At 42.9% G+C, this 17,268-nt stretch overlaps 1 protein-coding gene across 5 annotated transcripts in view; it reads right to left on the reverse strand.

Moving 5' to 3' along the window:
• Positions 1-16,856, reverse strand: part of LOC124555596 (flavin-containing monooxygenase FMO GS-OX5-like) — a 265,730-nt gene extending 248,874 nt beyond the window's left edge. For 2 of the 5 annotated variants that reach the window (XM_047129561.1, XM_047129565.1), the window contains exons 1-2: positions 16,783-16,856; positions 15,740-15,742 (exon numbers count right to left, since the gene is read on the reverse strand). In XM_047129561.1, coding sequence (XP_046985517.1) covers positions 15,740-15,742; positions 16,783-16,812 — 33 coding nt within the window. In that variant the 5' untranslated portion in view covers positions 16,813-16,856. Of the gene's footprint in view, positions 1-15,414; positions 15,563-15,739; positions 16,421-16,782 lie in introns of those variants that run through there. The other 3 variants (XM_047129562.1, XM_047129564.1, XM_047129563.1) reach the window with 3 other exon arrangements.
• Positions 16,857-17,268: the final 412 nt, after the last annotated feature.

Consider the following 17,268-nt stretch of genomic DNA (forward strand, 5'->3'; position numbering starts at 1 on the left):
TCAGCACCTCCATCTGTTTATGAGTCATAGGAATCCAGACTGTCTCCTTAAAAGTATCATGTTCTGTTCTTTCAATGCTCCCTTCTTCCAATTGTTGCATTGATAGGTTTATTGAAGCACCTGGAAGTTACTGTATGGTCAGCAAGCACTTCCTCAACCATTCCTATATTTACCACACACACTATATTGGCTTGAGATTCCAGGTATCCTACGAGAATCCAGTTAGTTCCAGTTTTTAACCTGTATGCCCCTGCCTCAAATGTAACCTAGAGGTGTAATGGGGGCATATTCTGTCTGTTACGGCTAAGCAGGCCAATCTCTGTACCTTGCCAAGCTCCTTAGCAGCCACCATACTGTAACCCAATAAACAATCATAGGTCTACTCCCCCATGGTTTGCACATCTCTATTGCTGGTGAGGAGATTCTCACTCTTCATTACAGCATTACTGTGTCATCTCTCATTTCTCTCTGAAATGCTCCTAATGACTTCTTATATATGGGCTGGTTTAGTGGAGCACTTGATAAAGTTCACTAACTGTTTCCACAATATCTTGTTGCACTTCTAAATTACACAATGACTTTTTGCCCTCAATTTGGTATCCATGCCTGCTGATAATGCCATGGCAATGGAGGACCTAGAAGCAATGGTAATGGAAGCCAGCAAACCGTTTTTGACAGCCACTGACGGGCATGTGTGTGCTGTGTGTACTGGAAAGAGCCCCTCGTTTCTGAGCTGTGAGGTTAAGGTGGCCACAGACTCGTGTCGTGTGTGTGTGTGTGTGTGTGTGTGTGTGTGTGTGTGTGTGTGTGTGTGTGTGTGCGGGCGCGCGCGCGCGCATGCATGCGCTAGCTTAGAAGCCTGACCTGTCATTATTCTGCCACACACTAACGTTTGTGTGTCTAGGGATAGCTCTTTCTCAGTTTGCTCTCTTGCCATATTACATGCACTGCTGACATTCTGGCTTGCATTTGGTTTCTACTCTGTTATCTCTTTGGACATTTGAACTCTCACTGTTGGCAGCATGGTATGACTTGGATACAGTAAAGTGATGATGAGTGTCTCTCACGTGTGCATCGGTCACGTTGCATCATCTTTGGAGATCAGTTTATGGAATTATGGCACCAGCAGCAGCAACTACATTCATAACCTGTTGATCTTCTGAAAGTTTTGCAACCCACGAAGAACCACAGCAACAGGCACCACTGACCACTGATCCCAGCCCCCCCCCCCCCCCCCCAGCTTTTGGACTAAATGATTCCTGCTCTGCTGTAGGGTAAGAAAAATTCCTGATTCTGTAGATATGAGTGGGCTTCCCCTTTGTTCTAATTCCTTCTTTATAATTTGGTGCTAAAGCTTAGTTCTCACATGGACCCCACTTTGTTGAAACTTGATGAATTGTGTTCAGTGTTGGCTGCACCTTTTCAGTGTAAATCACACATTGTGGTAGCACCTTAACATAAATCAACAACAAAAGCATGTTAACACGTCATGTGCAGAATGAATAGTGGAGTTACAAATTTTATCTAGATATTTTAAGTTTGATTGTAGTCAGTGTGGTGTATCTTATGCAGATTCCATTGTCAGTGATGTAATTATTCGATGAGCTGCTGGCAAATCATTTCAAGCGAAAGCCTTAGAGTCGTCTGACCCATCACTAGCTGATGAGGCACAGTTAGCATGGTCATACGAGCTGTCTTCAGTGGCCTAGGAAGCCTTTGCTCATGAGTGTCACATGGTGTAAATGGACTGCAGTTGTTCCAGTAATACCTTGTCAGACAAAACAGTAGGGTCTTGTTCCCTAGCTTGAGACATGTTTGTGTCATCCTTAGTTGCTAAAAAGCTTTCTCACTCCTACCTTGTTAAGCAACTTAATAAGGAAGATAACAAGAATCAGTTTCCTCCACCACTGGACTGGCCTTCACACAAAAGGCATAGTGGCCATCACAATTCCTGGTCCAGTACAGCAGATAGTAATGGCTGCGCTACCTCAGCATTCGGTAGTTTCTTCAGCCAGAGTCAGGTAGAGCAAGGGATTTTCTGGCCCACGTTCAGCTTAAGCCATCTGCAACTCTTAAGTTTCATCATGCTAGCCTTTTGCCATTTGTTATGCAAGAAGTCGTTAAAATTGAATTACACAGACTACAGGAACTAAGGGTTATTTTGACTGTAGCATCGAGTCAAGAGGTGGTTGAAAAACCCAGTGGAGCAATTCAATTGTGTAGTGATTTTAAATCCACAATTAACACCCACAGTGAGGTGGAAATGTACCTATTCCTTCACACCAAGGAGTTACTGGACACTATTTTTCAAAGACCAATTTGTAAGATGCCTATCTGCAGTTGCTCCTTGATGCTGAGTCACAGCAGTTACTCATTATTAATACTCTGTCTGGTCTCTAAAAGTTTACCACGTTACCTTTTGGTGTTGTGTCAGCCCCAGTAATTTTTCAGTGTTTTATTGGGCAAAATGTTTGAAATGCGCAACTTATCTGAATGATTTGTTGCAGGTGTCACCAGGGAAGAACATTTCTGAAACTTACAGGAAGTGTTGCAGGAACTGGAGGACAGTGATCTGCACTGTAAATTTTAAAAATATATGTTTTTTGATCCCTGTGTCAAATATTTAGGGCATTTCTTAAGTAATGAGGGCATTAAACCTCTTGATGACCATGTCGCAACTATATGTTGCCAGTCCCTTGGAACCTGAAGACTCAGCAGTCATTACTTGAGAATGAAAACAACAACAACATATTCATACCAAATGCTTTAGAGGGTTCAAATTCTCTCAACCAGCTTCATAAGAAAGGTGTGACATATGTTTGGTCAGATGCTTTTCATAGAGCTTTCATGTATCTGAAATATTGTTTATGCGCTGCTCCTTGCCCTGCTACCTGTAACCCAAAGAAAATCTTAATACTGGCTGCTGACGCATCACAGTATGGGTTGGTTGGTTGATTCGGGGAGGGGACCAAACAGTGAGGTCAGCGGTCCCATCGGATTAGGGAAGGAAGTCGGTCATGCCCTTTGAAAGGAACCATCCCGGCATTTGCCTGGAGCGATTTAGGGAAATCAAGGAAAACCTAAATCAGGATGGCCGGACATGAGTTTGAACAATCGTCTTCCTGAATGCAAGTCCAGTGTGCCAACCAGTACACCACCTCGGTTGGTCACAGTGTGGGATTGGTACTGTACTGTCCCACAGAAATCCAGATGGATCAGAACAACTGACTGTTTACATACCTAAAACCCTCTCAATCATCCAAAAGAATTACTCCTACAGAGAGAAAGAGGTGCTGGGAATAGTCTATGGTGTTAAAAAGTTTTGTGTTTTTCTATAAGGCTCCAAATTCCACTTAGTCATGAATCATAAACCATTGGTGTCGTCGTTTAATCCTAAGGCCAGACTCCCTGACAAGACAGCTCAGAGACTGGAGCATCATGCATTATTTCTTAGCAATTAATTAGGAGACGAGGTACTGGCAGAAGTAAAGCTGTGAGTATCGAGCGTGAGTCGTGCTTCGGTAGCTCAGTTGGTAGAGCACTTGCCCGCGAAAGGCAAAGGTCCCGAGTTCGAGTCTCGGTCGGGCACACAGTTTTAATCTGCCAGGAAGTTTAATATTATGACATCCATTTTTGGCCCACTGCACAGTGTGTGAATGTTGATGTGCTGTCCAGGTTGCCCATAAGTCCCAATACAGAGTTTGACAGAGGGTGGCCTGCACCTTCCTAAGGATGCCCATCCTGATTTTCAACCTTATTTCAGTAAGAAAAAGTGGTTCGAGGTACCTAAGGGAGTGTTGTTGCTTACAACACAGGGTGACAACTGCCGCATTGTAGTTCTGCCTTCACTCCATCGACATATCCTCCAGTTGCTGCATTCTTCCCACTAGTGGATGTCTCGTTTGAAGGTGTTAGCTGAATGGCATATATTTTGGCCTGCAATAAACAGCCATATCGAACGTGCAGTGAGGCAGTGTCGTGCCTGTTTGAAGATCCAAGTACCCCCCCCCCCCCCCCTCCCGGGACCCAAAATTTTTGCTGTGGCCTCAACTGCCTCAGCCATGGGATAGAGTACACGTGGATTTCGTTGGTCCTTTTATTGGGGAAATGTAGCTGATACTGGTGGATGCCATGTACAACTTCCCCTCTACAGCATTGATGTCCACCACAAGAAAGATCCACCTACATGGTGCTCATAACTATATTTGCAATAGAGGGTGTACCAGCCACATTGGTCTCTGATAATAGCCCCCAGTTTACGGCATTAGAGTTTCGGGTGTTCTTTGGCCACAATGGTATGCAGCACCTGACCACCATTCCCTTCCATCCAGCACCCAACTTGGAGGTGGAGTAGATGATCAGGACATTAAAGACCTGAATGGGGAAGGTTGTACAAACTATGCTGGAAGAGGAAGCTCTTTGACATTTCTTAGCCACGTACCACACCTCCTGGTAAATGGGCATAGTCTGGTGGAAATCCTGCATGGATGATGCCCCAGTACACTGTTGGATCTCTTGCACCCTCCAATACCAGCAGCCACTTTTTACATCCCATTTCTAGAAGGGTGTGTTGGCTTGGGTCTGCAGATTTGGGCATTAGCTGGGGGTGGACACAAGGGGTATAGTCCAGCACAGGGATTGGCAACTTTTTGAGGTTGTGGTCAGAGACAATAAGTGCATGAAACACAGGAACCAATTATGGTCACAACATGAGCATACCCAGTCACCACCTCAGGAGCCAGCTCCAAGGGCCTCAAACTGTATGGGCGAAATTAGTATTTCCCCCTCCCCCTCCCCCTCCCCCTCCAGACATTTAAGGCATAGACCTTGGCACTTATGCCCTTATGTGACCATTAAGGGGGGGGGGGGGGGGGGGGGGATTTTGCATCCATGCTTGCCAATAATGCCATAGCAACACATGTTGCAGAACCAGTGGCCAGTGAACTGGTTATGGCAGCTGTCAACATGGCACACCTGTGTCATGTGTACTGGAAAGAGCCTCCGATTTCTGAGTTACAAAGTTAAAGTGGTTGCCGACTCGCGTCAGTTGTGTGTTTGCTAACTTCGAAGCCTAACCTGCAGATATTCTGCCACATTTAGACATTTGCGAGTTTTTGGACCTCTCTTTCTCAGTTGGCTTTCTTCTCACATTTCATTCATTGTTAGCATTCTGGCTTCTGTTTGGTTTAGTTCTTCAGATGCTAGAACTCTCTCTATTGACAACTTGATATGGCCCAGATACAGTACTGAACACTAAAAAGGCTGAGAGATTCACATAAGATGGTCTGCACTGGAACCTTCACACATCCATAAGCCTTTATCCAGTTGTGAAATGGCATTTATAACTTCCTTCTGTCCCAGTACCTCTGGTGAGAATGCATCAGATGCATAGTGGATTATCTTGGTGGTGTGACCTACACAGCTTCGGACACAGTCTCTATGTCAAAACAGCTGGTGACGCTGCCACCAGCTTGCCCTACTGAACCGCAACTGGGCTGTTTTATTTTGGATGTATCCAGATTGGGAAGTGGTCACTGGAGCGCAGCTCATCATCCATTTCCCACTGATCATCGTACGAGAAGGCTTGGGGCACAATGCCGAATAGACGGCATGAACAGTAACATTTGAGTGCTGAAAAGTCTTGTTGCATAGAGGTTCATTAGGGAGCAAGTATAGAGCGCTAGAGCATGTATGAGAATCCTATATGATAGAAGCACTACTGCAGCAACTGCTTGCAAGCTGTTGAGGAGGGAAGACTGGAGATGTGGTATACACCACTGAAGAATATCGCTAAACCTTCTTTGGCCTTCTCCTCACCGAGGTTGCCTTTCCTGTAGAATCTGTGACACCAAAGCCCAGGGGGCACTGGTGATTTTCTGAGTAGTCTCTGGAGAGACAGACTCTGGCCTCATCTGTGCCAAGAGATATGGTTCCTCCAGGTGCATCCTGGTACCAGTGATATTCTATTGGAATATGGAAGCCCTTTATCAATGAAGTAGTTATACTAACACTCCTGCTTCTTGCTGCCAATACTGGAACTGTACAATCTTCGGAGGTTTGGACAGGGGCTGGTTGTTTTCCTCCAGCTGGCTTCATACTCTCTGCTTCTGTAGACGAGCTGTCTTCAGTTTTGTCCGACAGCACTACTGATGTATGGTCAAAGGGCTTTGGACTTTTGTTTTTTTTAGTTTCTGGGTGTTATTTCACCAGTTTCCTTTCTGTAGGAACACTGGTGTACTGAATTCTTTGGTACACTGCTCACAAGACTTTTTAAATTTATTTTTCTTTCACCAGCCCCATGCTCCTCCAATCACACCCAGTGAGGGCATTGGCAGAGGATGACCTAGTAGTCAGTCAGTCAGTTCCGATTGGCCAATTAGGGCCAGAACACAGAGCTTTGCTTTTGAGGGTCTGAGGACAACAACAGGTTCAGACTATTACAGAATGATAGGTTAGCCCAAGTAATAAACAGGGGTGTGGTTTTCTTTTCATAGTGAATCGCATATGTGCAATATGGTAGACCTGCAATGACAAACAGCATACAAGGAAATTTTGGTCATTTCATTTGTTTATTATGAATAGAAGAGTTTAAACTCAGAAGTTTTAGTGCATACTGATCACAGCAAAAAGGAAATTGTAGGACAGAGGGTGTTTCAGGGAAGTTCCAGAAAATTAAATGCAATGTCATATTGTTCACAGTATACTTGTTCCAGACACCAAAATAAAGGGGCACATATGCTACTTGAAGAATTGTGAGATATTTCTCAGCAGTGAGGCATCAACTAGCTGCTCTTCTTTGTAAGTTTATAGTGAAGGTATGACTATAAACACAGTGTTAACCACTTTCTAGGAGTCAATTTTTTTAATACGCGATTTAGGGATAAAATTTGTTCAGTCTGTCACCATACAAATAGTAACAATCCATTGTATTGGTTTTTCTTTATAGTATCCTAATGTAATTACTTCCTTACTTATTACACTCTGCTCTAGTTTTAAATACACTAACACATTGAGTGCACTAGGCCGCCGACACACACAGTACGCGTTCATGCCTGATGCTGTGGGCCCACTGATGGCCCCCCACTTCACTGTTTTTATTGCAGTATATAGTTTTTTTTTTCCACACCAAGAACAGATATACTGTACTAAACAGAGTAAAGTTTGTAGCCACCAGTGGTAACATGACGATAGTGCTGCTGTGTCCACTGGCGGCCTCATGGAAGTCAATTGGCTAAGTGCAGAATGCTGTCAGACACATACATATTTTGGCTTTAGTTTAATCAGTGTTAACAACAATGTAAACCACAGATGCCTGATGCTCTAGCATTTATTTTACATACAAAAAAAAAACATTGTGTCAAATAAAACACAGCTTTAAGAAGCGACTCATTTTAGTAGCATATCAAGTATTCAGACATTTAGGCTTTTCTCTTCATAGTTCCTGTGGCCCAAATCTAGTGTTAAAATTGAACAGTTGTATCTGGAAACCTAAAAAAGTGTTCTGGTATAAAAGCAAATTGACAGTATGCGAGTATGAATTACTGTAAAAGTATAAAAATACAGAAAAGGCTACAAATCTGAAATTGTGACTTATTTACATAAAAAAGACACAGAAAGCTTAAAAATGACTACATATTGTGTCATACCAAGATCCACTGTAAATAGATGCCTTCTTTCTTCTGCAAAAATACTGTTAGAGCATTTGTTTATTTATTCTTCACTTTCAATGTCTCCACTGCCAATATTTTCTCCTGGCTCCTAGAAGTAGCTCCATCTTATACTTTTTATTTGTAATACGTCTGTTTTTAATGTGGGTTCTTAAGATGTTCCATAAATTTTCAACATATGTATATCTGGAAACTAGAGTGTTTTGTAGTGTTGTACAGGAACCACCTTATAGAATTTGTGGTAGTATTCTTAGCATCATTGCCCTGTTTGACAATAATACTGTTTTCATCTACAGACACATTCAAGAAGCCATCATATGATGGGTGGTTCAAAGTACTTCACAGGGCCATGTTATCTCAGATGGAGAGTCACCAGCATATGTAAAAGTAACTTTAACTGTGTCCCAGGATAGTGTGTTGGAACTCTTGCTATTTGTGTTGAATATTCATGACCTTGCATGGAATATAAATAGAAACCTCAAACTTTTCACACATGCTGCAGCTATTTATAATGAAGTACTCTCTGAAGAAAGGTGAACAAATATTCAGTCAGAAGGATGGATGGATGACTAGCTTGATGGGGTTAAAGGGACCAAACTACAAGATCATCAGTCCCTCAATGCTTTGTGTGTCTTGCTTATAAGTTTATAAAATCTCAGAAAAGAGAATGACAATGATGAAACAGTAAAGCAATGAAAGATGTAAAAGGATAAGAATTAAAAAGGTGGAAAGAGCAGGAGCCAGGTCAGACCACCAGGCAAGAGTAGCCATGGGCCCTCTGTGTTGGAGCAGGCAATGAGGGCACCCCTTCCAGTTCTTCAAGTGGCCATTGAGGCTAATGTGCCCTATGTCACAGAGGAGTAGAAACCACTTTCATGAGTAAAATGTAAAATCAGACCTAGTGATATAGCGCTGTCTCCTAGTACCAGAGGTAGCATGTCAGCATGTTTACAGTTTCGCCATAAGGTGGCCAAATTAAGGCAATCCAGTAGGATGTGGGACACCACCAGACAGGCACTGCACCGACAGTGGGGTGGATCCTCATTTCAGAGGATGCAGCCATGTGTCAGTCAAGTGTGGCCAATGTGAAGCCAACAGAGAACATTAGATTCCCTGCAAGAAGCACAAATGGAAGACAGCCATACGGTCGTGGTCCCCTTTATGGTTCGGAGTTTATTTGGAGGAACCAGAGCATAACAATCCGTGTTCCAAGCCTCCAACAGTTGACGATGTAGGTGAGCGAATGTTTGATTGCAGTATCCTCATCTCCAAAGTCCGCATCCTGGAAGCCAACTGGTCATCATATTTGTTCCCTGGGATCCCAACATGACCTTGGGTCCAGACAAAGATGGCTGACTGTCCAGCTTGTGGAGGTCACAAAGGAAATTCAGGATAGTCACAACCAAAGGGTGTAGAGGGTAGCACTGGTTGACAGCCTGAAGACCACTCAGGGGGTCACTGCTGATTAAGAATTTCACACCTGTGTAAGAACCAACATGGCTGAGGGCTTGATAAATCCCCATCAATTCTGCAGTGAATACACTGCATCCGTTAAGCAAACAGTGTAGTTTACTGCATCCTGCATTGTGTGTAGGCAAAACTGGTTTGTCCATCAATCATACAGCCATTGGTGTATATTGGTTCTGAACCCAGAAATGCATCCAGCATGGCCAAGAACAGGCAGTGAAAAACCACGGGATCAACAGTCTTTCGGTCCAAAGGATACACAGAGACGGATTTGATGATGGAGCACATACCATGGGAGCGTACATGATTGCAACCTAATAAGAAGTGACATAAGGGGTAGCTGGAGTTCAAAGCAGCGACACTATATGTGAACTGCAATCACGATCCCAGCCTTGGGCCTCTGTCATGTGAAGTGGATCTTCCTACCAGGAAAATGGACACCATAGTTCAGATGCTTAGATGAGCAGCAGTTTTTGTCATCTGACCAGCAGGTGGGGGATGGGGGAGAAGGATGAGTAGGTTGTTCACAGGGCTGGCACAAAAGACATCTGTTGCAACTGAGACCCTACAATGGTGTATCAGGTCCACCATTAGCAATGCTGAAGGTGATGCTGAGTGATATGCCAGACTCCCGTAATGAAGACAGGTGAAGGTCAAAGCTTTGTACAGCTGCAAGAGTGTAGAGTGGTCTGCACCCCAGCTGGTGTTACCAAGGCAGCAATGAGTATTAATGTGTGACCAGAATGTTTGCTTAAGTTGCTGAAGATGTAGAAGCCATGTCGACCATGCATTGAAGACCAGTCCCAGAAAGTGATAACACTTCACCACATTGAGCTGTTGGTCATCAAGGTAGAGTCCTGGGTGTAGATGGACAGTATGACGGCACCAAAAGTGCACGAAACATGTCTTGGCAGCTAAAACCCAGAAGCCATTGGTGAGAGCCCAGGATGGAGCCTTGTGTACGGGACACTGCAACCTGTGTTCAAGAACACCCACAGTTGAGGAGCAATAGTAAATACAAAAATTATCATTGTACAGGGAGTGGGACACTCAATACCCCTCAGTTGCAACTAATACCATTGACAGCCACTAGAAAAAAAGTGCACACTCAATACAGAGCCTTGTGGGATCCCATTCTCTTGTACATGTTGGGTACTGTGGGAAGCACCACCTTAAACCCAGAATATACAGTGTGGCAAGAAGTTCAGGGCAAAATTCAAGAGTGGGCCCTGGAGAACCAATTCATGTGGGGTAATGAGAATGTGGTGATGTCATGTCATGTCATAAGCCTTTTGCAAGTTGAAGAAGACAGCAATAAGTCGCTGACACCTGGCAACAGCTGACCAGACAGCAGACTCCAGGTAGACCAAATTGTCAACAGCAGAACAACCTTGGCAAAAACCAGCCGGTGAAAGAGCCGAAAGGTCCCGCGACTCCAGGTACCAACATAGCCACTGGTTCACCATATGTGGAGCAGCTTGCAGAGAACGTTAGTGAGATTAATTGGGCAACAGCTGCCCATCTCAAGGGGGTTTGCCCAATTTCAGTATCACGACAATAATTCTTTCTCATCACTGAGATGGAACTCACCCTTGCCCCAGATATAGCTGAAAATGGCAAGGACATGATGCTGTCAATCCACCAATAAGTGTTTGAGCATTTGACTGTGCATGTGGTCTGTCTCTGGAGATGTGTTGGCGCAAAGGGGTAGGGTTCTTCCCACTCACTGAGCAGAACATTTTATGGCTCCATGTGACATGTAGTGAAAAGTAAGTGAATTCTCTCCCTCTGCTGTTTGAGGATACAAAATGCAGGCTAATAATTCTCAGACAAAGCAAAATGTTCAGTGACAGTGCCTGGATCAGTACAGACAACACCTTCTAGAGAGATACTAGGTACACCTGTGGGAGACTGGTGTCCACAGTCATTGAATCTTTGCCCAACTCTGTAAGGAAGGGATACACAACCCAATGGTAGTGACATTACATTCCCAGCATTCTTGTTTCTGTAGTTTTACGAGGTGGTGGAACCAGGTATGGAGTCATTTAAAGGCAATGAAGTGCTCCATGGAAGGATGTGACTTATGACATTGGAGAGCCCATCTGCAATCTCTAATAGCCATGATGATTTTGGGATCCATCAAGGTACTGTCTTCTGAAGGGGAGGTACCAAAAAATAGGGGATTGCTGGGAAATAAGGGACCGCTAAGTCAGCTGCCACTAGAATGTCTGTAGTTGTGCTCTCGACTGCTGCATTGTTACCTCCATGGGGTGGGGTGCTAAGGGCAATGGCATCCCAGGCAACTTTGTTGAGAGCCTATCTGAGAGGACAGCAAGTGACACCATGGACTCTCCAATGGAAAGAGGGGAGAAGACTTTGGCTGCAAATGGAAAGATCAGTGGCCATATAAGACCCATATGCCACACTGAAGTAAGTGGAAACACCAGTGTTCAAGAGGTGAAGTTTAATCCCTGCAAGTCTGCATATGAGTTTTAGACAGCATAACCAAGGCCAGTGGCCATAGTTCCACCTCGCAAACAGTTTTGGGCATTGAAGTCACCCAATATTAGGAAGGGGAGGGGGGCTGAGAAAACAGTGGAGACAATGCATTCTGGGACACTTGACCATCTGAAGGGAGATACATATTACAGATGGTAAATTCCAAAGATGGCCTCACATGAACAGCCACAGCCTCCATAGTCATAATGTATGGCATGTGTTCCCTGTAGACTAACCCCAGAACATACATGCAAACACCACCTGATACTCTTTCATAGTCAGCATAATTCTTCAAATAGCCCCAATGGCCATAGAGAGTAGGTTTCCACATTGCTGGGAACTAAGTTCCCTGGAGGGCAATGCAAAAGGAAGGGGAAATGCATAAGAGCTTTTTGTAGCTCAGCCAGCTGGCTGAAAAAAATACTAAAGTTCCTTTGGAGGATCATACTATCAGTATACCATGAGGGCTAAAAGGGACCAAGGAGGCAGGTCATGCCTCACGGCCACCAGCTGTCACCAGTTGCAAGGATATAGCCTCAACACACCTTGGTTCAGAACCAAGATGGATGTGTGTGTGTGTGGGGGGGGGGGGGGGGGGGGGGGCAGCACAAGGGCAACCACAACCACTTCAGAGACAGAGGCAGAATGTGTGGAGCCCAGTGGCACAGGGGTCACCAGAGGCACCTTCTTCTTCAAGGACTACTACTTGTCCCTTCATCTCCTTACATGAGTCAGACGTCTGCGACGGCTTATCTGCCCCAGATTCTGGGACAGACAAGGAATGTGAAGTCCAATGACACTCAAGCTGCGGCACCTCCTTCCATTGGTTGCAGAGCAGCACATTCCTGAGAAGGGAGTGTCCAAAGGGCAAGAGATTCCAGAGGAGGGAGCTGCTGCTGCTGCTGTGGCTGTGGGTTGCTGACAAATCTCTGGCAGATGACAAGTTGACACATCCCAATGGGGGTGTGGGGGAAGCAATAGGAGGGCAGCCCCCACCCATTGGGGGAGTACTGTAGTTAAGCGGCCCCCAAGGGCCCAAGTAAAAGACACCGGGGCAATGGTACTTTCGCTAGAGAGGATAATGAAGTCATAGCTGTAGCATATGTCATCATCATACATGTAGGATGTAGACAATCATATTTCTTATTGGCCTCCAGATATGCGAGTCAATCAATCCCAAGAAAGCTTACTTACAAAGTTTCAAGAACCAGCTTTAAATATCAATCTACGAATACACTACAACTTCCTACACATCACTACCATAGCGAACATGAGGGCATGTTTAGATCAATTACGTAACACATAGACACAGCCATCCCTTCCATACTCCATTCATGAATGGAATGAGAATAAACCAAAATAATTGGTACAATGGATAGTACCCTTTGTCATGCACTTCACACTAGTTTGCAACAGTTTGGATGCAGATGGACCACTGTTTCCAATCCAAAGATACTTTTTCATATTTGTGCCTTCAATATAACTATATGTAATTTTGTCCATTATTCCCTCAACGAAATACAAGTCAAGTTAGTCATTCTGTGTGTGTCCCACTCACCTAGTGGTAATGTAGACATTTTCTTTAACAAATGAACTGAAGTTCTGGAAAGAGTCTCCATCCCCAAAACTAACATAACATTTGAAGACATGAATATCAATACAAGTGTTAAGGAGTGAAATTAGTAATAACTTTCTAAGCATTTTTGAGCACTTTTACTTCTTTTAGGGCTCTGGGAAAACAAACCTGGGATAAAGTGTATATGGAAAAAAAGGTACATTCGAAGTTCTCTAAATTCAGCACACTGTTTACATTAATTTTTGAGAAGACATTTGCAAAAGTAGCCATTTCTACAGTAGCATCTAAAGAAAACAAAAGGATAACTGTGAATATTAGAATGTGTTCCCAGACAGTTAAATGCCCCAGTCTTTGTGAAAGCGCTACTCTGTTCCATAGATACTAAATTACTATCACAGATATAAAGAGATATACGAATGGCTTCAGCTTGCTGCAAAAAAACTATTCTACGACAAAATAATATAAAAGCAAAGTGGTATGGGATGTCGTAAAACAATAAACAGGAAAAGGCAGACACTAGTATAACAACACACAAAGCAAAGATGGTGGTAGAATAATAGATCATCCTCAGGAATTAGCAAATTTTGTAACTGATTGTTTCTCTGGTAATGGAGTGGCGTTGCAATAAAACTTCTTTAAACACACATATCACCCACAATGACATACACAGCAAGCACAACGATGTTTCCCACAACAAAGTATGAAGCCAGGAAGACAATACAGAAATTAAAAAGTAAGTCAGTAGGCTTAGATGAAGTTCCAGGCTCTGCTCTGAAGGTGTGCACAGAGAGCATACAAGATAATAAATGAGCACACAAACAAAAATACTGGCTTATCACTTCCATATAGATAATGGCATATTAACCAATTTAAACCATCACATAAGGAGACACACCTAGCAGCAGAACCTTCTCACAACCGCTCTTGCATATGTGGGAAAGAAATTGAAGTTACATTTGGATTAGCATTCCTTGACTATTGATTTTGTAAAACCATGGTACACAATGTGAAAGGCATCTACAATCCTAAATGTCATGTTATTCACAGAGAAAAGGCAAACTAAATTATCTCTGAAGTCATGTGGGTTTCCAGTTTCCTGCCAAATACCTAACTCTGAACAACAGCCAAGGACACACACTGTGCGCAAAGAGCTTTATGCACTTTGCTCTACATGTCTCTCTTATAGGTCATCAAAGGGCTGCTTTTTTAATTTTCATTTACTGTAGAGCTCAACTCTGAAATATTCATTACTGTAACTTTTTTTCACCGCAAATATATTACTATATTTTGTGCATCATAGCATAAAACACTCTGCAAGGCAATAGAAAATATTTAAAATTAAAATAACATTTTTGTTACAAGGTAACATCATCTGAGTAATATCCAAAGGAAAAGAGAGTCAGAACTGATTTCTTCAGCTTGACAACGCAGATTTCGCCTGAGTTTAACTTGCCAGTTACCGCCTTGAGCGGGAATGTTCTACAACAAATTTGACAGTGAATACAGTAGTGCTCTATTTGCAAAACAGTTTGGTTTTTTTTCTTTTTTATTTAATACATCTACAGCCCACTAACCAGTTACTTCCTTCTAAACTTTACTGTATCTCTCTATACAGGCTTGCACATCTTATAAAAGTCATTTGCAAGTGTTTAGACCTGTGTAATGAACACAACTTCCTCGTATAGTTCATCGCAAGCGTAAATGCCCAAAACATGCTCACGCTCTTTTCTACGACAAAGCTAGAGTGCGGTGCAAATGCCAAACAAGGGTTCTGGTGTCAGGTTAACCTGTGGCGTCGCCTTATGTTAATGTCAGGGCCATATTTAAACGCACTTTGCCAAATTTTTGAGCACTTTTTATCATAAAACTAAAACTGCAAGGTAAATTCGGGAAATGTATGTTACGGAATTTACACGTCTCTGACGAGCATCCTGATGCATATTATGCACATTTAAGGTATATCAACTGTGAAAAATACAATCGGGGTGGATGATGTCCACCGTGCAACTCTCTCCCGTACACGAGATACTTTAACTTTGGGCTAAAACCGATTTCACACGATTCGTTCTTTATAATTTACGTTTGTTTTCTCCACTGGACACCACAAATACATAATAAAGTACGTGTTCCAAAAGAGGTGTCATCAAACGTTTCACACATATTTGAGTAGTAATGTTTCATTTGTGGATTAGCAGTCAAACCTACATCTCTTACGCCACAAATGTCTTGCACGAACGCGATGCCACATTACCTCTAAGCAAATTCTGGACCATATTTCACTCCAATGAAATTATTTATTTTGCTAAAAATGAATAAGGATCTAACGACGTACATGCAAACTAGTGTTATCAAATTATCTTTCAATAAAGCACAAACTTTCGTCGCAACTTCAGATTAGTGAAGTCACGTAACATCTAGGTTAATAAAACATTCAAGTCACAATACTAGTAACAAACTGGAAACAACTTAAAATAATGAATGCTGTTTAGAAACATTCTTTAAACTGCATCGTTCAAATTAAATTTATTACCTTCTGCAACAGTGCGAATATTCCTACAGAGATACACGGAATATATGCGTTGGGTTACGCTACTGGTCGAAATTAGCTCTCTTATCGCTAAATACTCTCAAGGCTGTCATCAAAACAAACTATGAATACATAACAGCTGTTTGCACTTTCTCGCTAACGGTAAGCTCTAATCACACACCTGACAGGGAATTGATAGAAACGATTGTCTCGTACTGTATGCTCAACTAACGATTTACTTTACACATCGTTGAATGAAAAGTTTTACCCTGATAACAGGGTGTAAGTGTTAAATTGTGGTCGAACTTTATTAGGAACTGAACAGCGGTGGTTCATCGAAGTTCATCATATATATGGTGACACACAATCAGTGAATATTATGGTGAACGAAGTTTTCTGTCATCTCATTAAACTCGTACACGTATGTACCGAAAATTTCCTCTCCGACGCCCCCACAATCCCACACTAATACATTCAAGCGTTATGTCTTAAACACAACAGCTGACGCAAAAGTGGCACCTTTCGGATGTCATCTGCTGTATCGAAGCACCGAAAATTCCGAGAGCTGTCATCGACTTCCGTGAAGGAAGCTGTGAATTGCCCTGTCGGTCTTATGAACAGAAAAGAGAAAGTTCTCCGGTGAAGCTTCTCAAACCAAAAGAAATTCTTTGAGAAAGTTCCAACTTTCGTATGAGTAAAAAATTCGAAGTATATTCTCTGAAAAGGGCGTTCTTACTACCTCCCCTCCTCCTTAGCCGTGGGTTTTACGACGACACGATAAATGCATTCAACAAAACTTGTTAAGTGAGCTTATAGTGGAGGACGTCAAGTCGTACATCAATTACTTAAGAATGGATGAGCATACATTTCCGTATGTGCTCAATGAAGTGTATCCTCATATCACAAAGCACAATATTCACTTAACAACTGCTACGTCTGCAGAAGACGGGCTCACTGTAACACTCCGATTCCTTGCTACAAGAGAGGGTTGGGTTAGGTTAGGTCTCCAGTCTTCTTAACCTATTTTTGTATTCAGCGTGCCTCACGTTGTAAACCGCCACATCAGCTTCGTACATCTCTAATCTCTATTAATTTTGTAGTTGTCGTCACACATAAAAACACTATAGACGACAGAATGTTGCAGCGATGCTAGCGCTCCATGTGGTAACATATCACATTGCAGTGAACAGAAGACAAGCGACTTCTTTGCTCAAATCTACAGTGAGGCCCTAGATTTGATCAAATATTGGACGGTATTTGACAAAGATCCCTATTACACCATCAAATTTCCTTGACAAAGAAATTTGATAGTGTAATACCGGACTAACTGTAGAATCGGCCATAAATATTAATAGGTTGTGGATATACTCCAACAGGCGTCTAAAGCTAGCGAAATGAGGGATGCTCAACTACCGGACCTACCGATAGATGGCTCTAGCGCGTGCCGGCAAGACGTTGTATAATTGAGTGTCCGCCATATCTGAATTTGGCAAACAAACGAAGTGTCAAAACACGGATGAAAATGTTTTTCG

Source organism: Schistocerca americana, chromosome X (genome assembly GCF_021461395.2).
Source record: "Schistocerca americana isolate TAMUIC-IGC-003095 chromosome X, iqSchAmer2.1, whole genome shotgun sequence".
NCBI classification, from domain to species: Eukaryota; Metazoa; Arthropoda; class Insecta; order Orthoptera; family Acrididae; genus Schistocerca; species Schistocerca americana.